General features: G+C 34.8%; 2 protein-coding genes across 5 annotated transcripts in view; both read left to right on the top strand.

The window, feature by feature from the left end:
• The window catches only part of LOC132129046 (arf-GAP with coiled-coil, ANK repeat and PH domain-containing protein 3-like), a 76,302-nt gene extending 60,594 nt beyond the window's left edge, over positions 1-15,708 (top strand). The window contains exons 11-26 of one of the 3 annotated variants that reach the window (XM_059540467.1): positions 2,577-2,689; positions 3,680-3,731; positions 4,240-4,340; positions 4,448-4,559; positions 5,310-5,518; positions 8,026-8,095; positions 8,209-8,303; positions 8,388-8,605; positions 8,791-8,892; positions 9,715-9,807; positions 9,914-10,134; positions 10,294-10,403; positions 11,017-11,127; positions 11,672-11,733; positions 15,309-15,411; positions 15,514-15,708. In XM_059540467.1, the coding sequence (XP_059396450.1) occupies positions 2,577-2,689; positions 3,680-3,731; positions 4,240-4,340; positions 4,448-4,559; positions 5,310-5,518; positions 8,026-8,095; positions 8,209-8,303; positions 8,388-8,605; positions 8,791-8,892; positions 9,715-9,807; positions 9,914-10,134; positions 10,294-10,403; positions 11,017-11,127; positions 11,672-11,733; positions 15,309-15,411; positions 15,514-15,541 (1,800 nt within the window). In that variant the 3' untranslated portion in view covers positions 15,542-15,708. Of the gene's footprint in view, positions 1-2,576; positions 2,690-3,679; positions 3,732-4,239; positions 4,341-4,447; positions 4,560-5,309; positions 5,519-8,025; positions 8,096-8,208; positions 8,304-8,387; positions 8,606-8,790; positions 8,895-9,707; positions 9,808-9,913; positions 10,135-10,293; positions 10,404-11,016; positions 11,128-11,671; positions 11,734-15,308; positions 15,412-15,503 lie in introns of all 3 variants that reach the window. The other 2 variants (XM_059540466.1, XM_059540468.1) reach the window with 2 other exon arrangements.
• A 1,427-nt stretch (positions 15,709-17,135) lies between these two features.
• LOC132129091 (ubiquitin-conjugating enzyme E2 J2-like) lies at positions 17,136-23,052 on the top strand. Of its 2 annotated transcripts, XM_059540535.1 has the most exons (8): positions 17,136-17,335; positions 17,846-17,976; positions 18,818-18,858; positions 18,950-19,052; positions 20,378-20,516; positions 22,575-22,655; positions 22,760-22,898; positions 22,986-23,052. In XM_059540535.1, exons 2-8 carry the CDS (start codon positions 17,846-17,848, stop codon positions 23,042-23,044), a joined length of 693 nt encoding a protein of 230 aa, XP_059396518.1. In that variant the 5' UTR covers positions 17,136-17,335; the 3' UTR covers positions 23,045-23,052. The 2 variants fall into 2 exon arrangements, with proteins under 2 accessions (XP_059396518.1, XP_059396517.1); XM_059540534.1 differs by having other exon boundaries at positions 17,137-17,335; positions 22,760-23,052.
• The last annotated feature ends 2,661 nt before the right edge of the window (positions 23,053-25,713 follow it).

Here is a 25,713-nt window from a genome sequence, read left to right as displayed (position 1 = left end):
ACTTTTGTTCATATAGCAGTAGGCCTATACTTTTAAATGAAAAAGAAAAATGCACAATACACTACTTTTGAATGCATTATTAGCTTTGTGCATAACAATGAGATTAATTGCGAGATTAATCACAAACAATAATTAGATTAATCGCGATTAAAAAAAAAAAAAAAAAAAAAATATATATATATATATATATATATATATATATAGTTGTCCAGCATTAAATATTATTGAATTTATTGTATTTATGTTTCATTTATTTTATATTTAACATATTTTTTATATATTTTATATAATATAATTTTTTGGTTTAATGATATTTCGAAACTGTTTGCTTGTACATCATTTGTTTGCTGTTTGTTATAATAGTATTTTTGTGTTCCTGTAGCTCAACTGGTAGAGCATTGCGTTAGCAAATGCAAGGTTGGGGATTCGAATCCCAGGGAACACATGATTGTAGAAAATTGTTAGCCTGAATGCAATGTAAGTCGCTTTGGATAAAAGCGTCTGCTAAATGCATAAATTTAATTTAAATTTAATTTGATATTATTAAAGAAGGTTCTTCTATAGTGTGATGTGATTCCTGTGGTCTGGCGTAGGCCGGCAGCTGTATGTTAATGAGCTGTAGCTCAGGCAGTGGAATCGCACATGATGGACCCTGCTGAAGCTCCACGGCTGCGTGACTCACACAGTGCATTGACTGCTGGCTCGATTGGGCTGCGCACCCGTTTAGTTGAGCTCAGTCGCTTCCAGGGGATGCAATGATTTTAAAATACATAAAACATTTAAGGATAAAGATATTCAGCAGGTTGGACCTCACTTCGGTGAGTTGCTGCATTAATGCAGTCAGCTATTCTCTTTACATTTTCCTTTTGATTTGTACCTTTTCATCTTTTGAATATTCATACAATATAAAGGCATGTACTTGTTTTTTATAGTAGTTTTGCAGTTAAGCATCACTAAATATCTGTCTAAATTGCTCTTGGAGACTGGTGTTTTATATTCACAATCACATTCTGTTCTATTTGTTAGATTGTGTGTGAGTTATAGTATATAACATATATATTTTGTACTATTTTATTATATAATATATATATGCTGCATGAAACTACAGAAAATCCTATATTTTTATTTTGACTAATTTTATTTGATCTTGTTCTATATGATTTTTTTTTAACCCTAATCATTCAACTTTAATCGATTTAAAGGTATGAGAGCATAACTTGCATGTGTATTTAAGTGTGTGGGAACATGGAAGATCAGCAGAGCGAATGAAAGGGAGGGTGTTTTCTGTAGCATTTAGTCTCTGGCTGTAAGGAGACACAACTGAATGAATGGGAATGTTTGAACAGTCACCCCGCTGTGGATTTGGGTAAAATGAGTGACTATAAATAAGCCTTAATGTTTCAACCAATTTAAGCAGAAGAAAAGACTACAGCTTTACATTTTCTGAAGCAAATGTACCACACTACAATGCTAAAGTGCTTTGGGGTTTTGTTAAGCGGTCACTGCTGTATTCTGGATGGTGGTTGTTTGCTTTTGTTTCTTACGTGATTATATTAAAGTATATGCAGTGTCACGCGTATTTAATCAGGGAGCATCGAATGATGTTGTGCAATCTTGTTTAAGATGCAAGAGCGCAGTGATTGTGTTCAAAGAGCTCTTTCAGCAGAACGTTAATTCTCTGTCAGGCCTGCCGCTGAAGTGTTGAAGCAGCTTTATCTTGAAGTCTTCAGAGGGTTCCAGAGAGGCCAGAACACTTTGAAATTTTAACAATGCCACAGACAGATAGGAAACTGAGGGCTGAAACTTTTTAGGACTGTTTGTTTGGGTTGTGAAATGATCTAGTAATGAAGACGTGTTGAATGACTCTGTTTACCCTGGCATCAGGATACATTAGAGGGTTTTTTTATTAGAAGACCTTTCAGTTTGCTCTTTGCTCAGTTGTTTTTTCAACATTGAACTTTCAAATTCAATGCTGTACTTTAATTAGAGTCTTTCCCGTGGAATCACTTCCGCCTGGTGCTTTCGATGTCTCAGTGGGTTTGTAATGATATACCATTAAGCACATGTGATGGCCAGAGTGTTAGCCCAGCTGACAGCATATCACTCCTCCACTCAATAATCAATATAAATGACCTGAACGCAGGAGGTTGTTGCCATAAGGTCCTCCTATGATGATTCACCTCTCAGATACAAAATTGAGAGCATTGAGTGTGCTGCGAAAACAGGAAGAGGAACATTATTGTGAATGGTGAGTGTAAATATGTGAAGCTCACCACTGGTAATCGCTTGGATATGCTCGCAAGCTTACGCAACAGCTTGCGTCATCATCTCTAGTGGGACATCTGAGAACGTTGGATGACTCACTCTTAGTGTGTGTTATGGATGCACAGAGATAGTGTTGTGCATGAATTTGTGCATCGGCTTCACTTACACCCTCCTGTTTAATAAGGAAGCATTACCACAGACAGAATGTAATGTATTTTGTTGCATTGGTGGTTTGAGCTTATTTCATATATATAATATGGCCTTCACTTGATGTTTATCTCTTGTTGTAACGCTATTGTTTTGTCATTCAGGACTTTTCGTATGACGACCCAAAGTTGGAGTTTAACGTGGATGCACCCAATGGATTGGTGATGGAGGGCTATCTGTTCAAAAGGGCCAGTAACGCCTTCAAAACATGGAACAGGTAGGATAACAGATGTGCAGGACTGGGTGGAACCAAATGTAATTATATACACATATATCATGTTTTAATGTATTTTAATCTATTAAATTTGTTCATTGAAATTAATCTGCTTTCGTAAATCCCATATCGCTTGATCATGAGTCTGAATATGCCTGGTTTGCTTTTAATAAGGCATGCAACTAGGTCATGGTTGCATTTTAGATATGCAATGATATGCAAGAAAAAAACATCATTAGGGATGCACTGATATATTGCATAAACATTCTGGCCTGATACTGATATTATTTTAGTATTATAGATATTAGAATTATATGACATTCTGCCTGAATAAATTTAAATGAAAATATTCAAACTAAAATTAGTCACTTTAATTTCTACTAGTGAATTTAAGCATCACAGCATTAAAGTGTCGTATGAAAAAAATCATCATAATTTTAAAACTTAAAACTCAACAGTGCTATTAAATAATGTATCATTGTTCTTGTATTCAAATTTGTTAAACAATAGAATTATTTAAAATTGAATTAAAAAAAAAATATTTAGAATGAGTTACTGACAATAAAAGTAATCTAAAAGTAAAAACTGAGGAAGTGAGCATGAACTATTAAATATCCAATATCAGTATCCATTAAATAAACTCTAATATTTCAATGAATAGTGTCATTATAATGTTTTTTTTATTATTGTTATTATATTATTTATTAAAAAACAAATTTGTTATTATTTCAAATATATATTTTTTAAGATCAACTTTGAGTTCGATGACAGTAAAGGTAATAAAAGTAAAAAATTATGGAAATGACCATGCACTATTAAATACCCAATATTGATATCCATAAAAAATCTCAGTATATAGTCATTATAGTACAAATGTATCATTATATATTAAAAATATGTATTATTTCAGTTTTTGAAACCCAGCAGGCCAAATATTAGTTATTACAGTTTTAAAAGTAAGTAATTCATAACAAATTGCTTTGTTTATTTCAGGCGGTGGTTTTCCATCCAAAACAGCCAGCTGGTTTATCAGAAGAAACTAAAGGTGAGTTCAGATAAGCATTTAGCAAGAGGACACATAAGTCACAGCAGTTTAGAGAGCTTAAGTAATCTGTCTTTGATTTTAACGAGCAGCTTCATTATACAGTACCTTGAGAGAATGTACTGAGTTTCTGTCAATGACATGTATCAGCCGAATTCTTCAGCTCACAATCAATGCTGGTGAGTCTTCACCTCGCAGGTCACCGAGCTGTTAGATACACTAGTTGTAGTTTAGCCAGGAAGCATATCTCCAGAGCACTCAGTCTTTTTGAAGATAACTAAATCATTCCCTGACAAATCAATGCATGCACAGTGCAAACAGTGCTGCCTGCTCTTCATCTGTTTGGAGAATGTCCATTTATTTCTGCCAAAGTGCTTGGTCAGGCTGTCTGTTTAAATTACTGTGACACCGTGCTGTTTAATGCATATCAGAGTGAAATGGCTTTATTTAGAGCACCTTTCTTCAAGCCAGCAAATTTACAGGCCTATTGAAGCATCTTCACCTTCCACAGGACTCGCTGACGGTTGTTGTGGAGGACTTGAGGCTCTGTTCTGTCAAACCATGTGAAGACATTGAGAGGAGGTTCTGTTTTGAAGTCGTGTCCCCCACCAAGTGAGTCTTCTGTCCAGTAAAGCTCAGACTTTAGATGGTAATTTTGCTCTTAAAGACTTTTGGAGCTGCATAACTGGTAGTAATTGTGTCTGGATGTATACTTGTAGGAGCTGTATGCTACAGGCAGAGTCAGAGAAGCTCCGACAGGCCTGGATCCTGGCGGTTCAAGCCAGCATCGCCTCAGCGTACAGAGAGAGTCCAGACAATTATTACACTGAGGTTTGTACAGTTAACATGCTAAATCACTATAACATAGGATGGGCCAATAAAATATTATGATCAATAAAAACAAAAACAAATGAAACAATAACAAAGTCACTGTATACTCAAATAAGACTGTGTAATAAAGCTTAAAAAAATGCCTCCCTATTTTTCAACTTTTTGACGATATTCAATTAGAACTGGCTTAAAAACAACAAAAGCAAGCATAATTTCACTGATGTCAAGTAGATTAAAAATGCAAGTAAAAACTGTTTAAAAAGAAAGCATTACATATATTGTGTTATAATTTTTTATAATAGTTTTATCATTTTTTAATAATCAAATGTTGCAAAATGAACTGTTGATTGAGTTTTTTTTAACTAATTCCTTAAAATAATAGATCATTATTAGACTACAATAAAATTTGTAAACAATAATGGTAATATTAATTATTATTAATATTATTAATATTAATTATAATTAACAAGTAGTTTTCAAGTGTAGAAAAAATTACAAATTATAAAATGAAAACTAACTGGAGGATTTTTTTATTATTATTATTATTATTATTATTTATTTATGAACCCAACTGAATCAAGTGAATTAGTGTTTTGAACCGATTGGTTGTAAACCACAGTTCAAAAAAACATTCACATAAATGATTCAGACTTCCCGCGCCTGTTATAATTTTTGCTACTGACATTTAAAGCTGTTATATGTTATATTTCCCTCAAAGAACTCTGTGCTCTTTTGTGTGTCTGTCTGCAGCGTTTGGACCGGACCGCTTCTCCCTCCATCAGCAGTATAGACTCAGCAAATGAGCCCAGAGAGCGCAGCGGCAGGGGCGAGAGCATTCTGCAGCGTATCCTGTGTCTGCCCGGAAACCAGCAGTGCTGTGACTGTGGGCAGGCCGACCCGCGCTGGGCCAGCATCAATCTGGGCGTCCTGCTCTGCATCGAGTGCTCCGGCATTCACAGGTAAGGCATGGAAGAGAACAGACCCCACCACCACCCCAAAATAAAATGTCTGGGATATCTGAGTTTAGTGTGTCCCGTGAGCAGCCACTGTAAACACGTTGTGTCGTCCCTCCTTGGCTCAGCCGGGTTTCCTAGTTGGATTAGATCAGATTTGATTAGATCTCATTAGAGGCAAGTAAATATAAATATACACATATACACCGAATTACAGTATTTAAGTATTTACACAAACATAATCTGTTATGTCTTTAGTGAACGTTTGGGGAACTGTTGGGGAAGAACATCTGATGTGTAACATTATATTAGATCCGTGCATTACAGAAGGTCTTAATATAGACTGCCTTATTAATGATAATCTAACGATAAAAGAAAAGAGAGAGTCACTCACTGCTCTTGATTGTAGTGCTTTTATAGTTGTAATAATCAATTTATTTGTAATTAACAGACTAAAGGGATCTTTACATTAAATTATTTGTTTTTCTTACTTGAATGTTTTTGTTTAGATGTAAAATGGTAATGCATAATTTGTTTCTTTCTTATATTTGTTCTACAGTTGTTTTGCATCTGTTCTTATTTCTAATAACAAAAAAAAATAACAAAAATGGATGTACATCCGTTTGGATGTACGGGTGGAGCTCAGTCATTTTTCCAATAAATCATCATTCTGAAGGTTTTATAATGGAAAGTGTGAACAAAAAAATAACTCATTTTTGAAAATGTTCTCATTGTGACTCATTTTATCAGCACTGGTCACATATTAATAGTGATAATAATAATAAATAATTATTATTATTACCCATTTATGCTAAATTGTTTTACAATGGAAATGGCAGAATTTAATAAAAATAATAATTATATTTAATGTTGTTGTTGTGCAATGGAAATGGTGGAATAATAATATTCTAATAATAATATTTAAATGTTGTTGTAATATAATAATAGCAATAATTATTAGCAATTTATGCAACATTGTAACAGAAATAGTCGAATAATCTAATAATTCATTATTTTTTATTATGATTAATATAAAATTGTTGAATAATATTAGTAATAGTAAAATAATTATTAGCAGTTTATGCTAAATTATTTTGCAATGAAAATTGTTTATCATGATGATGATGATTATTATTATTCATTATTATTATTATTATCTATTCCCACACTAATATATATATATATATATATAAGAATACATAAATTCTGATGTTGTTTGTACAATTTGTGGTGTATACATTCAATAATGACAAATATAGATTATAGTAGATTGTAATTAAAATGTGACTGTTTTTGTGGTTTCTTGCATCAAAAACAGTAGTAAACTTGGCCATTTCTCCACCTTTGCTTGAGTAAAATCATATTTTCTGTAATATGACCCCTTTAAGGAGTTCATGAGATATGTTAAGCCTTTGACCAACTGAATATCAGATTCTGTTTCAAAACATGAGACATGCTGGATGTTTATGCAGTCCATCGTGTCTCGACGACCTTCTGAATATTCATGCTCTTCCTGAAGCCACACCTCTCACTCTGAGCTCACACCAGACTGTTGCTCCAGACAATGTGTTACACCATCACACAGTTTTTGCCCGATCTGACTCGGTTGCCTGGAACAGTGCTGATCTAGTGGGCAGAATGCACATTTACGGCTGCTGCGTGTTGTCTAGTCTAGCCTTTGGAGAACTTTAGCAGCTCAGACTAGAAACGTTTCTCAAGTATACAATCAGAGATTGGCTGATACTGCTTTTTTATTTGTGTATTTGAGTCCAGTAACAGATACAGATATGCAAAATGTTTTTTAATTATTGTTTTATTTCAGTTTTTTTTTATGCATTAATAAATAGAAAATCATTAGACTACAAGAAAGAAATCATCCTCATCATCATATTAATGGAAGTTATGCAAAATTAATAAGCATTATAAAAACAACATCAATCATTATCATTATGCAATTTTATTTTGCGAAGTAATTTATTAATAATATTAATAAAAATGAATAATAACAACAAGTCATCATATCATCATTTATGACATTTGTAATAATAATAATATTCTCAAATTACTATGATTGTTGTAGTTGTTTAACTATTTTAAACATATTTAACTATTGAACTGTTATTATTATATTTAAACAAATTTGCACAAATAAAGTCTGCTAAACAACAATAGAGATAATGATTGTCATTATTTAAATTGTTGTTTTGTAGTCAAAATGGTTGCAAATGTGATTTCTTTTTTTTTTAGGTTGTCTGTACAATAATTTAGCATTATGTCAGCATTGCATATATAATTTGTGGAGAAAACAATCCCAAAAATGCTCTGTGACAAGCATTCATGATGGGAGATAGAAATGAGAGAAATATACTTGAAATTTGAATTTTTTTATTGATAATGAAATGTGTGGATAACAGTTCTTTCTGATTTAGATTTGACTGGAGTTGCGGCGTTTGTGTTGTAAAACAGACCAACAAAATACATTTTTTGATTGATGTTTTCCCATGTTTTCACAGGAGTTTGGGAGTTCATTGTTCAAAGGTCCGTTCTCTCACCCTGGACTCATGGGAACCAGAGTTACTGAAGGTCTGCTCAAATGTCTAGATTGTTTTCCTCCTAATATCTTTTGGAAGACCTTTATCTGTGACATGAGCAAACATGCTCTGACAATAACTGCTGTCTGTTCTGTTGCAATGCAGCTGATGTGTGAACTAGGAAACAGTATCATCAACCACATCTATGAAGGCAGCTGTGAAGATCAGGGCGTGAAGAAACCGGGACCCAGCAGCTCCAGGTGAGTGATGAGGGACACAAATACAAGTGGCTCTTTTTCTGTGCATCTGAATGTTGAGTGTTTAATTGTTGCCTCGATTTTAAGGCAAGAAAAGGAGGCCTGGATCAAAGCGAAGTATGTGGAGAAGAAGTTCCTGAAGAAGATGATGGCGAGTGATGTTCTGGTCAACGGCGGGAGAAAATCAGAGCGCAGATGGAACTCCAGGAAATGCAGGAGACATAACAGTGCCATCACCGTCCCCAAAACACACCGCAAATACAGACTGGAGCCAGGCAGTGCATCTCCTGCAACCTTTTCCTCAGGTAATCTATAAAAATTATGTTTTGTTTTTTTTTACTATGCAAGAAAGTACAATGATCGTATCATGTTTTTTGCACTTTACCATGCCGATAATACCATGGTATTATGTGAATTTCCTTTTTTTTTTGTTAAATTTTAAGTTTTTTTTTAAAAGTGACATTTTCCTATTTTTTCCTTCAACTTTCAGCAACTGCTGCTCTGGAGAGAAAGTTCAAACGGGAATCTCTCTTTTGCCCGGATGAGCTGGACACCCTCTTTTCATATTTTGACACTGGTTCAGGGCCTCGCAGTAAGTATTATATTCTGTCCAAAAAAAATATTTGGTTCAATCTTTGGTTTAATTGCTTGTTCCATGCATTATTTTGCTTTGCTTTGTTTTTATATATATATATATATATATATATATATATATATATATATATATATATATATATATATATATATATATACTTTTGTTGTTTTGTGTGTGTATGTGCATGTGTGTGTTTTATTTTGTTTTATTTAACTTTGGTTTTGTATGCTTTGTTGTTTTGTTTTGCTTTGATATGTTTTTGTGAACATTTGTTTATTTGTTTTGCTTTGTTTTTGTTTACTTTTGTGGTTTTACATTGTGTTAATTAGCTTTGATTTAATTTGTATTGTTATTGTATACTTTTGTTTTGTTATGGGTTTTTTGCTTTGTCTTTTGCTATTTGAATACCTTTTTGTGGGTTTGCTTTTTTAATTTGCTTTGTTTGAAAAAAATAATATAATTTTGTTTTGTTTTAAAATGCTTTGCATTTTACAATGATTTGTTTTTGTTCACTCTTGTTGTTTTGTTTTATGTTATTTTGTTTAGATTTGCTTTGCTCTTTATTTACTTTTGCTGTTTTGTATTTGTTTTGTTTTTGCTTTGATTTGTTGTTGTTTACTTTGTTGTGATGGTTTTTGTTAGTTTTTTTTTTTTTTGCTTTATTTTGTGCTTTCCTTTTCCATTTTTTACTTTTTTGCTTTGTTTTTTTTCATTTTCATCAGTTTCATCATGTTGTCATGTTTGCTGTCAGTGCACATTGGGTGTTATTGATGCACTAGAGTGTAATGTGCCCGCGGTGGGCTTGTGTCGGTCCTGCAGGTCTGAGCAGTGACAGTGGGTTAGGTGGCAGCACTGATGGCAGCACTGACATCTTGGTGTTTGAGTCTGTAGTGGAGGGTGTCACAGAAGAGGGTGAGTGAACCACTGTGTGACTTGATGCTGTTAACCAAGTGTTCATTTTCTATACTGACTGTTGAAGCAGATGGGTCATGTGTTACATGTTTTTTGTAATGTTCAGAGTGTGAGGTGTCTGAAGACTCCAGTAATGAGGCTGAATTGGAGCCGGAGGCGTCAGATCCTGAGGATCTGAGAGAACTGGATCCCGGAGCATTACTCTACAAGGCATGTCAGGCACGAAATCTGCCCGTCATGGCTGAAGCTCTGGCACATGGAGCTGATGTCAACTCAGTGAATGAAGAGGATGAGCGGAAAAGCCCCCTTATTCAGGCTGTGATTGGAGTGAGTCATTACAAAAACATGCATTGCACATGCACATATTAGAATTAACCTAGATAAGAATTGACTGTAAACTTCCAGCTCACTTCAATGGAATGTTAAATAATCATATGCTGTTTTGAGGTTGTAAAGCCCTAATCCTCTGGGTTTCAACATATATAGGGTTCTTTGATAGCCTGTGAGTTTCTGCTCCAAAATGGTGCAGATGTCAACCAAAGAGATCACAGGGGAAGAGGCCCACTGCATCACGCAACATATTTAGGTCACACTGGGTGAGTGCATGCTCACACACTCTTTACAGATGTACAGATGCCTTTTGCTGTCTTTTGGTGCATTGGCATGTCAAAAAGATTGTATAAGAGTTGAACAGACATTAATGTAACCACAAAGTCATAATTATGAGCGCGAAACTCTGGATTGTTTTAAAGCTGTGTTATGGGTGTGCCAGTGAAAAATATAGATTTAAAAGAATATATATAAAAATATATAGTTAAATTTAATGCAGAAATAGTATTTTATCTTAATCCAACCAAAGTTATTTGAATGCACCTGATGTTGTAACTACAACCTCCAAACCCATAAAATACAAACTTCCCAGGAGGACTTGTAATACTTTTATAATGTATATTGTAGTACTGAATATTTACTGTATTCATATACTGTGGTATTTACGAGGTACTCCAGGACATTTATGACAATGCGTATCCAATTAAAAAAAAACATTATTTATTTATTTGTAAGTTCTCGGATGCTGTAGCATTTTAGCAGGTCTGTTACTGCATATGCAGCTGTGCATGAAGCAAATTATTAAATATTCAATGCTTGAATATTCAAATGAAATTAAAGCTTTTCTACAACTGCATTTTCTTTGTCTTATGTTTCCAGTCAAGTGTGTTTGTTCCTGAAACGAGGAGCGACCCAGAATGATGGTGATGAGGATGGCCAGGACCCACTGAGCATAGCGGTTCAAGCCGCTAACGCTGACATAGTTACTCTGTAAGTTTAAAAAGTTCCAATGCATGTGTATTTGCTTCTGCAAGTTTAACCCAGACAGTATTTCCACTACCGTTCAAAGGTTTGGAGTCAGAAAGATTCGATTTTATCAAAGAAATTAGTCCTTCTATTCAGCAAGGATGAAAATTCATCAAAGAATCCTGAAAAGGCACAACATTTCCACCAAATATATTAAGCAGCGAATCAGCATATTAGAATAATTTCTGAAGGATCATGTGAAACTGAAGACTGGAGTAATGATGCTAAGAATCCAACTTTGCATCACAAGAATAAATCACATACTAAATTATATTCAAATACAAAACTGTTATCTTACGTTGTAATAATATTTCACAATAGTACTTTTTTTTACTGTATTTTTGATCAAATAAATGCAGTCTTACTGAGCACGAGATACTTTTTTCAAATACATTACCAATCTTACTGACCACATACTTTTGAATGGTAGTGTAAATAAACAATTGTACAAAGTTTGATTCCAAACCAAACCTCTCTTTGTTTCTTTTCTCTATTTCTCTCTTGACAGGTTGCGTCTAGCACGTATGAACGAGGAGATGCGCGAGTCAGAGGGTCCGTTCGGTCAGCCAGGTCAATATTCTAGCAGCAGTCCCACAGAGCAGCAGTATAAGAAATGCATACAAGAGTTTATCTGTCTCAACATAGCCGAGTGCTAGAGAGCCCAGCGTAGCGCTTCTTTCCCATCATTCCCACCAAGAACTGATATGTGTTTGTGTTTACCTGTAAAGACGGGACAGTCTTGTTGGGAATTCCAGCTAAACCAGCTTCAGGTGGTTTTAGATGGTTGCTATCTGGTTGGACCAAGCTGGTATAGGTGGTTGATAAGGTGAATCTTCCAGCCCATGGGGCTGAGTTTAAGCCAGTAGACCATCTTTCTCAAACTGGTTAGGTCTGGTTTTCCATGTCCCAGATCTGGTTACCTAGCTTGACCAGTTCACATGCTGCAGACTTCAGATTAGTCACAAGACTGACTGGCCATCATAGTTTGGTCTAATAAGCATTTATGTTACTCATTTCAAGAGTATCATTCTTTATAAAATGAAGGTTACCTGTAATTGTGGTGGTATTGGTCAAATACCAATTACACAGACTATCACACTTGCTGCTCTTACTAGTGTTTCCTAGTCGTTTAATGAACTAACCTGCAGCTGTCCATCTACTCTAACAGTGTTCTTCTAGTGGCATTTTTCTACTCATGGTTTAAACAAGGATGGGGTGCTTAAAACTGTGTTTTGTGCTTGCAAACGCATGAGGGAGAGTGGGATCAAAAACTGTGATGTATAAAATGTCAAATGTATAAAATGTCTAATCTTCTAATCTACTAACTGAACTTTTTGTTGACTGATAGGCCACTGTTATGCACTTTTTCTTCGCTCCACTGTTGTTTCTGATTGCTTTTTCCGGATTATGGTTTATAAAACTGGATTTTTATGCTTTTTTTGAGAACCGCCCAGAGCAATAGTGCAATGACACAACATTATTTTTATTTATTTATTTATTTTTTTTTGTACTGTGGAAACCGATTGTATATTTGTAATTTAATTTAATTAAGGGGAGTTAAATTCAACAATCACTGTTCAGAAAGTTTGGGGTCAGTAAGATTTTGTAATGTTAAGTCGCTTATGCCCATCAAGGATGCATTTATTTTATGAAAAATACAGTAGAGATTATGTAAATTATTATTACAGTAATATAACTGTTTTGTATTTTAATGTATTTTTAAATGTAATTTATTCCTGTGATCAAAGCTGAATTTTCAGCATCATTCCTCCAGTCTTCATTGTCACATGATCCTTCAGAAATCATTTGAATATGCTGATTTGGTAATGTTTTATTATAATCAATATAGTAAACAGTTTATATTCTTGTGGAAACCATGATGCATTTTTCAGGGTTTTTTGATAAATAAAAAGTTAAAAGCTTTTAACAGCTTTTTTTTTTATAGAAATATTTTATAAATATTTTATAGAAATATTTTAAAAATATTTTTTTTTTAACTTTTGATCAATTTAATGCATCCATGCTGAATAAAAGTATTCATTTATTTTTATTAAAAACAATCATACTGACCCAAAACCTCAATGACAGTGTATGTTAATGTATTTTAATATTGTATTGTTCATTTCTGTTAGCTTCAGTGCATTGATTGCTGTTGCTCTGGTTTGTTTGGTTTCCTGCAGCTTTTTTTCCCCTTAAACTCACAATACAGTCTCACACTACGCCAAAACTTATGAATAAAGGAAGAACTCCCATGATATACATCTTAACTATTGGATGACATCATAATTTAATGTCATATAAACACTATTTATTCCTGGGAGTCATAAATACTCTAGATCCCAACCATAGACAACAGACAAAAACAGCACTTGTTGAAAGACAATTCATTTCTACATGTGTTGTCTGTAGTTTGTGAACAGAATAAAGTACTGTAAAGTTTTCCCTGAAATGTTTGGGGTGAAAGCTCATTGGTTGGTGCATCGTCTGTCTCTCTCTGGCCAATGAAATCATAGCACTTTCTGTTTAACATAAACATTTTGTTTTGTGAATATCAAATGAGTATAACTCCCGAAGTGACAAACATATGAAATTTTGTGAACAATGCAGCCAAAGATGCACCGATATTTTATTGCTTGCTTTCTTACTTTTCTTTTCATGTGGGTGTCATTTGTAAAATATGTCTGAATATTGTATAACTGTGCATTCTTCTGTAAATTAGAGACTCTGCAACTTCTGCTTTTCTTTTAGCTCTGATTCTGCCCTTTTATCTGTTCTCTCCTCCTAAACAGAAAAGAGTCCTGACAATAAATGAAACGTGACTGAAGTACTAACTGCTTGTGCTTCTCTTCTCCTGCCTCTTTCTTCTCTGTAGTGCTTTGCTGAGTTAGTGTCCAATATTATCTAACCATCTATATTAACTCACAAGCTTACTGATTTTGCTGCTGGAAGTGTTTCTGAGTCAATTCAGTTTTTCTTGTGAGGTCTTGTTTAAAGGTTGTTGTTTTTTACCCTCAAATTATGTTCTTGTGTTTGGGATCCTAGTGACCCTGACCAGTATTCATTTATTAAATAATCAAATAATTGTAATTAAAAGGTCCTCTGACTGAATCAAACCCCAGAACATAAGGGTTAAAGTTATATATAATTTAATAACTGTATAATACAAACACGCACTACCATTCAAAAGTTTAAGAGTTGGTCAAATTTTTATTTTGAAAGTTCCTTATGCTTGCAGTACATAAGGCAACATTTACTTGATTACAAATGTAGAAAAATTAGTAATGTAAAATATTACAGTCTTAAATAGCTGTTTTCTATTTGAATATATTTAAAAATGAAATGAATTCCTGTGATCAAAGATGTATTTTCAGCATCATTCCTCCAGTCTTCAGTGTCACATGATCCTTCAGAAATCATTCTAATATACTGATCTGCTGCTCAAGAAACATTTCTGATTATTATCAATGTTGACCAAAGTTGTGCTGCCTAATATTTTGTGGAAAAAACGTCACTATTTAATGCATCCTCGATGAATAAAAGTATTAATTTATTTTTTAAAAAAAACGTACATTATTATTATATCATTAAAAAAAAAAACATTGACAAAAAGGTTGTCCTAGACTTTCATCGTAAGTTTATAAAATCCAATAGAACTTCCATTTAAACAGAAATGGGACAGAACTCAACTTTTATTTAGAACCTCTCTTTCAATGGTTGTTGTGCAGACACTGGTCAGTACCCATCCTGGGAAGACAGGCACAGCCTCCTCATTGTAAATCAAGCATGAGAAATTCACAGTTTAGTAAAGTGTTCAAACCCACTCTTTGTCCCCTTTGAAGTTTCAGTTGTTGCCATGGTTACCCAGACAGTACAAATACCCTATACAGCACAATAAGGCTCATTTTGATGGGGCTGCATAGTACTGTTTCTGTTCCTTTAATTTGAACTCTAAATCTCTGAAGTGCATTAAACCCCCCTGAAAACACTGTTTTTGTAATAGATTAGATCTCCATACTTTACCATTCAGAGACCTGCTTCTGCATTAGTAAGACTTCTAACATAATATAAAAGCATCCATTCACATGACAGCTGCATTTCAGGAGTTATATGTACAGTCACATTAACTGTGTTTGATCCCATTTTAGGTGACACCACATACCTGGATATTTTCAGAGAGTTTTCCCATATGGCATCCCACAATCCTGAGAAGCTGAAACGGAGGAGTGTTCACTTCCGTCACTCCTTCAGGTAGTTAGATGATATCCATTAGGCATCTGTAAAATAAATGTTATATATATATATATATATATATAAAATATGTTTTTCTTTCTTTAATCTAGAGTGTGACAGATCAACTCTTTTAAACTTTGGACAATAATCAAGCTCGAGCAGAAGACACTTTGACTGGCTGATATCATAAGTGTAATGGGGATGAGTGTGAAGGACTTTAAACAATAATTATGGTCGCCTTGAATGTTTGCAATGATTTTAATGCTATTTTTGTATCTTTATGGGGTCAGCTGGTCTAGTCCCCACTGTTTGGTGTTTATTTTCTTTATTTGCATTTCTCCTCCTTTTAACCATTGACAGTAACAGGCACTTAATTAAGCACTAAATGTCAAAACATTTGTCATTTATGGTTTCACTGTTAAAACATATAATCAAAAAATCATGCATGAATGCTTTCCCATTTTACATTTCATCACAATACTATTACACACATCACTATTATTATGCTCTATAATGAAACATATCCAGTGCTGGTTATTGTTTCTGTTTTATAAAGCTGTTGAAATGATAAGGAAGCTGTTTTTGGAGAATCAGGAGTGATATTGTCTGTTGCTGTAGTGATGAATGTACTATTTTGTATTTGACTATGCTGGTGTAGTCTACATATTTACAGCCACTATAAATCATTGCAAATTCAAATACAGATATTGTATATTGTCTTTTCAGATGCAATTGATAATATATCATAAAAGTATGGTATTTTGTTAAAAATGCAAAAACATTGTGTGGACCTTTTGTGGTGGGAAATAAATATGTCAGAAAAATCTGCTGGTTTTCTTGGGATAAAAAATTTACAATTTTGCTGCATAATAACCCTGGGTTATTTACACATGTAACACATCAGTTAAGGGAGATAAACTATTATATAATTTTATGGTTACAGTATATCCTCCATAAAAATGTCATTTTCAATTTCACAGTTTCGTGTATTTTGGCTGAAAACAAAGTGAGTTTGGCCATTAAGATGGACCAGTCATTTGACGGACAATAAGGACTGAGAGTTGCCTTACTTTCAGTTGTTCACATGAAGTTAAGTTTGATATTTCAGCTATTCCAGACGAACGAATCGCTCTTGTGAACCGGTTCTTTGTTGTCCGATTAACTGTTTCTTTATAGTGAATTAAATACTGTTCGACAAGTAAACCGATTCCAGAACTAATGAATTGTGTGAGTCGGTTCTGAAAGTGAATCATAAAATTACAGGCCTAACAGTACAGTCTGATTCCTAAACGAATGGCTCTTAAGAGTCGGTTCTTTATTGTGAATCATAAACATACATAACGACGGGTGCAGTCTGATTCCCGATCAATTAACTCGGTTGATTGAATGAGTCGGTCCTTTATAGTGACTCTAACAAACAGGTTCCCGATTCCCGTGAGAATGACTCTGGTGACTCGGTTCTTTAGACCACAATCACTCTAGTTACTGTATAAAAAAATAGTATTAATGTAGTGTAAATGTTATAATAGTAGTAACCTATTGTGAAGTATTAATCGGCGAGATACTGCATACATTTTTTTTCTTATTTCAAACATTTCTTCATTTAAAAATCCCATTCGTAATTCTAAATCCATATTACATTTTACACGTGAGTCCAACTCGCTCATTTTTTTTATCGGCCCAATCATTTAAGACATTTATTTTGAAAGGCGTCCGAACGCTCTTCAGAACTTTTATTTGCCCCTTTACCTCATCACTTCCTGGTTTTGCGGCCGCCATATTGGCATGGGGAATAGATGACAATTTCACCTTAGCCGAAGAGCTACGTTTTTTTTGTTATTTTAGAAAGTTTATCAAGAGCGTATTCACTCTGAAATAAAAGGGATATCGATATATCATCCCAGTTTGACCGTGGTGGATCCCGTGGAGGGCGTTGAAAGAGGTGAGACTGAACCGTTAAAAAAAAATCCACTTCCAGTGTCTGTGCGAGGCTGTGTTTTAAACCCTAGTAAGCTATCTACCTAGACAGCATTTGTTGTCATAATGTAAAACTGAGCATTAAGAATGATGATGTCTTGATAGGCAGCTCACTAGTGTTTAAAACACATTTCTTGTCTCCGTTTGAGCGCCCTGTTTACTCATATCGTTGTTGTTTAGTCATATTTACACCCGTTTTTCAGTGTTACTGTCTTATTTTGGCTACAGTTGCAGACTATTAATGTGTTAATCGCGCAGTAAACATATTTCACCATGTTGTTTTAAATGACAGTTGTTTAAATTGTTAACAATATAGTTGCAATTCATGTTAACAGTCATGATCTGTGTAGTTTTGATGTATCTCAGGCTTTATATAAACTTGTAAATCTTCTGTTTGACATATTTGTCTCATTTATGAACACTAGGAAGTGTTCAGATTGTATTGTGTAACTGAGAGTGCCATGTAATTTCACAGATGAGCAACAATTTAAACAAGAGGGCCCCAACCACAGCAACACAGCGGTTAAAACAGGATTACCTGCGCATCAAGAAAGATCCAGTCCCGTACATCTGTGCTGAACCTCTGCCCTCCAACATTTTGGAATGGTACATTTGATTTCCTTCAACCACATTTTTTATATGTTATATACATAGTCACAAACAAACTCACTACCAGTGACCAAACGTGTCAACAAAGGCATTTATAATGTTACAAAAGGTTTCTATTTCAACTAAATTCTTTTAAACATTCTATTCGTCAAAGACTGTATTATGGTTTCCACAAAATAGCAAGCAGCTAAAAAACTGATAATTATAAGAACTGTTTATAATAATAATAAGAACCATTATTAATATGCACCAAATCAGAATATTAGAATATTTTTGTATTACAAAAAATGCAGCCTTGGTGACCATGAGAGACTTCTTTCAGAAACATTTAAAACCTAATTATTCAGTGTACATTTTGTTTTATTTTATTTTGACATGTTTGTTGTCATGTTTTAGGTTTGGAGCTTCATCTTAATCTTTCATTTTTTTAAATCCTTTTATAATAAATTTTCTGATTTATATTATATTTAGCAGATGATGATTTATATATTGTATTTTGCAGAATGTTTACTCTGCTTCCATTAAAAAAAAAGTGAATTCTATAATGCTCTCAAAAGAACTCAAAAGCACGATGAAAGTGGACTATATATGACTCAGGCGATATAGTCCAAGTCTTCTAAAGCAGAATGATGCCTTTATGTGAGGATTTGGGCTGAAATTGAAGTACTGCTTTTTAGAGCTGCTCATTGACAGTCACTACATTCTTATATTACATGTAAAAAGATTTAAATTCTCAAAAACATCTGATATGACTTCTATCACATATTATAATCTACATGAAAGACTTTATATGATTAGATACTACGATGATCTCATCCCTGGTTTACTTCTCTTTCAGGCATTATCTAGTGCGTGGCCCTGAGAAAACTCCATATGAAGGTGATTTCCTACTTTCATTTCACATTAGTGCTTCCTTTTATCAAATTGTGCAGTTTCTGCTTCATTTTGACTTGTCTTTTTTATTTCATAGGTGGCTACTATCATGGCAAACTCATTTTCCCACGGGAATTCCCATTCAAACCACCAAGCATATACATGATCACACCCAATGGCAGATTTAAATGTAATACAAGGTACACAGCCTCAAACTTTCAGTTTCTTTGTAAGACCTTTATTTAAGCACTAAGGTATGTAAGCTTGGTTATTTTGAGCATAGTTACAGCTTAAGCTCCTTGTTAAGCAAGGCACAGCCGTCAGTGCCTTACTGCTTGTATGAAATGTTTACTATATAATACAATTATGTCCTTAAAACATTCTTTAATGAAGCACACTCATTAAGTGCCATGTCCAGGGTTCAATGTGCTGCAGAGTTTAGCTCCAACCCTGTGATTTTGTAATGATCCTGAAGACATTGATGAGCTTGCCCAGGTGTGTTTGATTAGGGTTAGAGCTAAACTCTGCAGGAAAGTGGATCTTCTGGGCTAGGTTTGAGAATCCCTGATGTAAACTAAGGCCGGGCATACACTGTGCGATTTTCATCCGATTTTGTCGACTCGTGCGACTCTTTTTTTGTTTCGGGCCGATTTTCAGCATTTTCGTGTGTCGTTTGTTATGCAGTGTACAATGGGAAACGAGAGGCGATTAACCTCTCCCGACCGGCAATCGTTTGGTCGGATGGATTTCTGACATGTCAGAAATTTTGGTCGCCTCTCGTGAGGTATCGCACTATTGAAGCAGGGCTACAAACCGATTTTCCGCATTTCCCTCACTGTGCATGCGCGAAACCATAAACAAAACCATGGTGACACAGCGTGTAGTGTGGACTGAAGTGATGGAGGGACAACTTGTGGAGTTATGGCAAAGAAAAATAAAAGAGGGTAGAAAACGCCTGCTTACCTCCAGTTCGCGTTGTAAAATGGATAGACCATATTGGCCACGTCTTCTGAGCCACCTGCTTGTCTAGATACGCCGACAGCTTTTTTTTTTTGGACGTCTCAGCACACAGAATTGTGCATATCACCAATGCAGTTTGTTTGTCCCGGGAAAACATGTTTATTCTGAAACAGCCACAAACATCTGGGTTCTGAGGGATCCTACGTGTTGATTCAGTTGATTCCACACGTATAGTGTGAGCAGTCAAATCGCAACTCAATGATCGGACCGTACAGTGAGCGTATACAAATCGTGAGCTTTGACTTTACATCGCATGCGATCTACTCGTACAGTGTGAGTTGGTACCTTGCCGAAATCGCACAGAAATCGCACAGTGTATGCCCGCCTTAAGGTTGGCCTCTGTGGGGGCTGCACACGTTTTCCTTCATGGTTGTTACTGTATTGTGAGTTTTTGCTTAGTTTGAACTCTGAATCGATCAAACAGCATCTATATCTGTTTCTTCAGAAGTCAGAAGAACAATAGAATTCCTTCATAATGACTTGTGGCTTTCTCTTTCTCTTTCAGGTTGTGTCTTTCCATCACAGATTTTCACCCTGACACGTGGAACCCAGCATGGTCCGTATCCACCATCTTAACCGGCCTCCTGAGCTTCATGGTTGAAAAAGGCCCGACTCTCGGCAGTATCGAAACCTCTGACTTCACAGTGAGTGTCACGTTGATTTCCAATCACATTGAAGTGCCATTTTTAACATTTTCTTAAAGGAATAATTGATCTAAGTGCATAAATTATCACAGATTTTTTTTTTTTTTTTTTGAGGGGGGTGTTTTTTCTTACCATATAAAAACCCTCAAAGCTTTTTATATGAAATACTCTATAAAGGCTCTAAATACCCTTTGACTAAATCCAAAAAAATACTAGTAAGTGTCTATAAATTATGCACGTGATATGAAGCTGTTTTAGTATACATTTGCAGTGATTGGGTGAATTCTTCACATTTTCTATGCTTCTTTATTATTGCAACGCCACACTAAAGCTGAAGGCCTAGATTAGATTTATAATGAAGTACACTGCTGTTTTTTTTTTTTTTTAAATAAGTGCTGTTCTTATTCTAGTGAAGAATGTATTCCATAAAAATAAAGTAGATAAAAGAACTTAAATCATCATGTAAGAATGATTTCTGAAGGATCGTGTGACATTAAAAACTGGAGTAATGATGCTATGAATTCATCTTTGCATCACGGGAGTAAATTACATAAACATATAACAACCCTCTATGGACACATTGGCAATCGAATCGCCATTGGCTAGTACATTGTTTTAGTTTGCTTGCCAGACACACACACACACACACACAGATATATATATATATATAAATAAACGTTTGTAAAATGGCACAGTTTTTTCAAATATCTAAAAGTAGCTACACTCTTTGCATCAGTCAGTCACGCATTTTAATAATCAAGTATTACTTAATAATAAAACTTTAGTAATTAGAAATAAACTTGACAACCATGTTTGAATGCATATTAGTCATTTTAAAAGAACATTACTAGACTGGGTGGTGCTTTTTTGATCATTCAGTGTTTCTGTTAAAAAAATTGGGGGGGGGGGTTACAATAATTCTGATAAGATAATAATAATACGAATTCTACTAATAAGAACTATAAAACGCACTAAGGGTTTAAGGATCAATGAGCTGCTGGATTCATGAATATTAATCAGGTTTTGTGTGTTCGCTTGAACTGATTTGCTGAAATCAAAACAGGGATTGAGATTGCATCCAATAAGATTGCCGTTTGCGCATTAGCCCCGCCCACTACCGGAGAACCCAGCAGTTCTTAAAAGCTGAAGAATTCCAAGGGAGCGCCGTTATTTTGACAGGAAAATACAACAAAGAATATTGTTTACATCCAGCCATCAATGCTCTCTCTCTCTCTCTCTCTCTCTCTCTCTCTCTCTCTCTCTCTCTGCCCATGTGTGTGAGACAAAGCGATTTGTTCGCCTTCGTACTAGAGTTTACGGTATATCAAATACAGGTGCGTTGCACATCCATTTCAGATGAACTTAAAAACAGTACAAGTCGCTTAACGGAGAGTTAAACTGTGAAGTGCTCAGTCAGAGTGTTCGGCGAGTGAAAATATGTGCTAAACTTATACTTAGCCTCAAACTCACACTGGCGAGTAAAATCTGAGAATTTATTAACCTTTGGCTAATATTGGACATCATTTAGTCGCATATGCTAGTGATTTACTCGCAATGTAGAGAGTTGTATAAAATATATTCTGAAAGAAAACTGCAAATGTAATAATATTTCACAATATTATGGTTTTAATTAGTTATAAAGACCATATAAATGCAGCCTTTGAGCATAAACATGAGCATGAGATATATGAAAAAAAAACTATCAACTCCAGATTTTTGAAAGGTGTAGTATACTTTTGAATTTGCAGTATACATCATTATACTAGGGAAAAAATTCTCTACGCGACCATTGTTTTGACATCTATTTACATATAAATAGCTTTTTTTTGTCACTTGTTTTTGTGAGCCAGGGTTAGATTTGATCTATCAGAAATTAATTGTATATGTAAAAGTGGCCGATGCACACCATATTTGTGACAATATTCAAAAAATGTGATGAAGCAATTTTATTTTAATATGAAAGAATTCTTGAAATGAACTCTATGCATAAACATGCACAAATTACATACATGGGGATCAATTTTAGTGCCGTGTTTGCTTTTAATATGTTCCCTGCAGAAAAGACAGTTGGCTTCGCAGAGTCTTGCTTTCAACATCAAGGACAAAGTCTTTTGTGAACTGTTTCCAGATGTTGTTGACGTAAGTAGAGTGCCAGACTTCCTCACAGATGAATACGTGATCAGTAAACACATTCTTATAACAAATATATTAACACTTGATCCCTTTCACCCCTCTTTAAACAGGAAATCAAGCAGAAGCAGCGTATGCAGGAGGAGCTCAGGTCCCGCTCACAGGCGCTGCCTCTCCCCGATGTGGTGCCGGATGGCGAAGCCCACCATGCGCAAAACGGCCACCTTCCCCTGAACGTGCATCTGCCCCCCGGTGCGGCACACCCACCCGACCTCCAGCAGGTCAACCGTAACCATGGACTCCTGGGTGGAGCGCTCGCTAATTTGTTCGTCATTGTAGGTTTTGCTGCTTTCGCCTACACGGTCAAGTACGTTCTGCGGAGCATCGCGCAGGAATGAATCGCCCTGAGGAACAAGATGGTGCTGATCTCACGACCAAAATAGGTAGCGAGAAATCAAAAGGGTTTTCTCACAACCAAATAAAATGAAGCATTGTCCCATTAATGATAATGAGAGCTTGGTGATTTCCTCCACAGTGGCGACAACCAGATCTTGTGTGTAACAGCCACCTAAAGAGCAAGGTCACGTGAAATGATGATTTCATTAACATCTAAGGAAATAAAATTAAAAAAAGCAAATTTTTTACCTTTCTACCCAATTCCCAGAAGAAGCCAACTTCATATGACTGTGAAATTAATCCAAGTGGGCTTTTTTAGGGCCTGAATCAGCGTTTGTTGTTTTTCACGTTTCACATTGATCTTTAAGATTTTAGAATCTGTGCATATAGGGCACAGAGTTTTTACGATTGAAAGAGAAAAAGCCCAATCTTTCCTTAAAAACGACACAAAATCATTTCTGAAGTGTGACAGAAATTATTGCTGTGATGAAAATCACTCTTTTATTTAATAGAAATGGCTCAACTGTAAACATGCTTTACCAATAGAAATTTGTTCTTAAATGCATTTGTGCTCGCTTGCGCTACGCCAACCGTAAAAACCAGTTAGGCAAGGAAAGACAAGATGTAAAATGATTTATTTGTCTTTTGTTTGTCTGTGATGCAGCGCTCCAAGTGTACATTAACTTTCTTTCAGAGGGGGTCACTGTTGGCCAAAAGAAAAGCATTTTTTTTTTCAGGCCATGTAACACTATAAATTGTTTTTGTGCAATATATAGTATTGTCAGGACTACTTGGCTTTCTTGATACACAGCACTTCTTTTCTTTGCAAGGGTTGTGATTTATGCAATAATTCTTAAGAAATATCAATTACATTTTTGTTATAAAGCAGGCGAATATGCATTAAATTCTTACCTTCCCTGTTGTAATGTGAGATCTTTGGTTGTGTTCATTAGGACAAGTACTTTGATTTGCACAAACAATTCACATCAAAACTCGCAAGTCTAAGTCCAGTTTGCGGAGACTTACATGCACTGCAAAACATCTCTTTCTGGGTCAGAATGGTCGTATCGCTGCTCATTCGGACTGGTAGGAAATTAATGCTCTCTTTGTACCAGTATGTTCTGGTCTCCCAAATTCAAGTGTTCTGATGTCCCCGAATTCTAGCAGTAATATTTTTTTCAGCACCTCCATGAACAATGTTGATCGATATCCTTTCCTTTAGAGGGGTGTGTTATCAGAGATAGTCATGTTGTTTACATTTTGAATAAATAATATTCTGTTAAAGAAAGCAGTCCTTCGTGTGTGATTCAAATCCAGTTCTTGCCATTTGACAGAAGATGGTAATGCAATGTCAGCTGCAAACCAATTCAGTTTTAATAATTGCACTGTCCATGGAGCGGACCTGACTTACATTTCACTGCTGGTTATATATGCTCTATATAAATGTGTATGTGATGAAATTGCTTTTGAACACTCCTAAGCTCCTTAACTTTAACTTAAAAAAAAGTTTATAAAAATACCCTAAAACTGTTATACACATGCAAATACTAATTATTCAAAATTTATATAATGTATGTAATTTTATATTTATACCACTTTAAAAAAATAAAAAATTGAAGAACTTTTACATACGAACACAAAATGCGGAAAATCGCTGGCATTTCCCCTAAATTGCATTATCTTGTGAAAGTACATCTCCGGTATAAATCAGCTGTCTGACAAATTCCAAATCTTGTTATTGGAGGTATTAATATCATGGATATTAAGTGTAATAACTCGCATATTAGAAAATGTCTAACTCGTGATGTCACCTGTTATCCAAAAGCACTCATAAAGTGGAAACAATTTCCCCTGAGAAAATATTGTCGGCAACTAATAAACTTTTACTGCCAAATAAGGCAAAGGAAATACATTTTAAGATACTGCATAAGTACAATCCTTGTGACACATTTATTAACAAGTTTAGAAAAGATGTCTCACCAAAATGTTATTTTTGTAATTTAGAAAATAAAACATTTATTTTGTAATTGTACATATTCTGAAGACTTTTGGAAGCAGGTATCTTAACTGTTTTTTGATATATTTTATAAAAGAATTAAAAGAGATGAATCTATGATCATTTTTTTTAATTGTAATACTGGATCAGATGTAGTTGATAACACTTTGAAGGTGATAATTCTTCTTGGGAAGGTCCATTTACATAAATCAGAAATAATGTCCATTACTCCCTCCTTTAAGTTTTTTTTTTGTAAATAACTCAAAATATTTTATGACCCATTGATTTTAATTACTAGGAACAAGAAATGTATAAAAACATCCTTCATATAAAAATGTTATTGTACAATTATTTTTTTTACCGTCCATGATGTATATCTATGTTATATGTATCCCCCTTTTTGTGTATGTTCTGTTTGATGTTAAGTATCTATGTATGTTTGCTTTTGGAAGAGAAAAAATAAAACGCAAAAAAAAAAAAAAAGACTGGATCGCAGATTTATGCATCACGTGACACGCGTTCGGCCAATCAGCGCTCGATCTCACACCCCGGAAGTGGAGTCTGTTGGTTTAATGTCCTACATTACTCTCCAGGTCTCAGTCGTGATTATGTGCCCTGCTCTTGCAGAATATTAATGTGTAACGATGTTATTGACTACGCGTTGGACTGTGTCTA

This window comes from Carassius carassius, chromosome 46 (genome assembly GCF_963082965.1).
Source record: "Carassius carassius chromosome 46, fCarCar2.1, whole genome shotgun sequence".
Classification (NCBI taxonomy): domain Eukaryota; kingdom Metazoa; phylum Chordata; class Actinopteri; order Cypriniformes; family Cyprinidae; genus Carassius; species Carassius carassius.
The sequence above is the reverse complement of the archived record's forward strand: the minus strand, read 5'-3'. Positions and strand labels throughout refer to the sequence as shown.

Coding starts and splice junctions, on each gene's coding strand:
- LOC132129091 (XM_059540534.1), top strand. CDS start 17,846: ATGAGCAACAATTTAAACAAGAGGGCCCCAACCACAGCAACACAGCGG. Junction 18,859..18,949: donor TGAGAAAACTCCATATGAAG/GTGATTTCCTAC, acceptor TTTATTTCATAG/GTGGCTACTATCATGGCAAA. Junction 22,656..22,759: donor TGTTTCCAGATGTTGTTGAC/GTAAGTAGAGTG, acceptor CTCTTTAAACAG/GAAATCAAGCAGAAGCAGCG.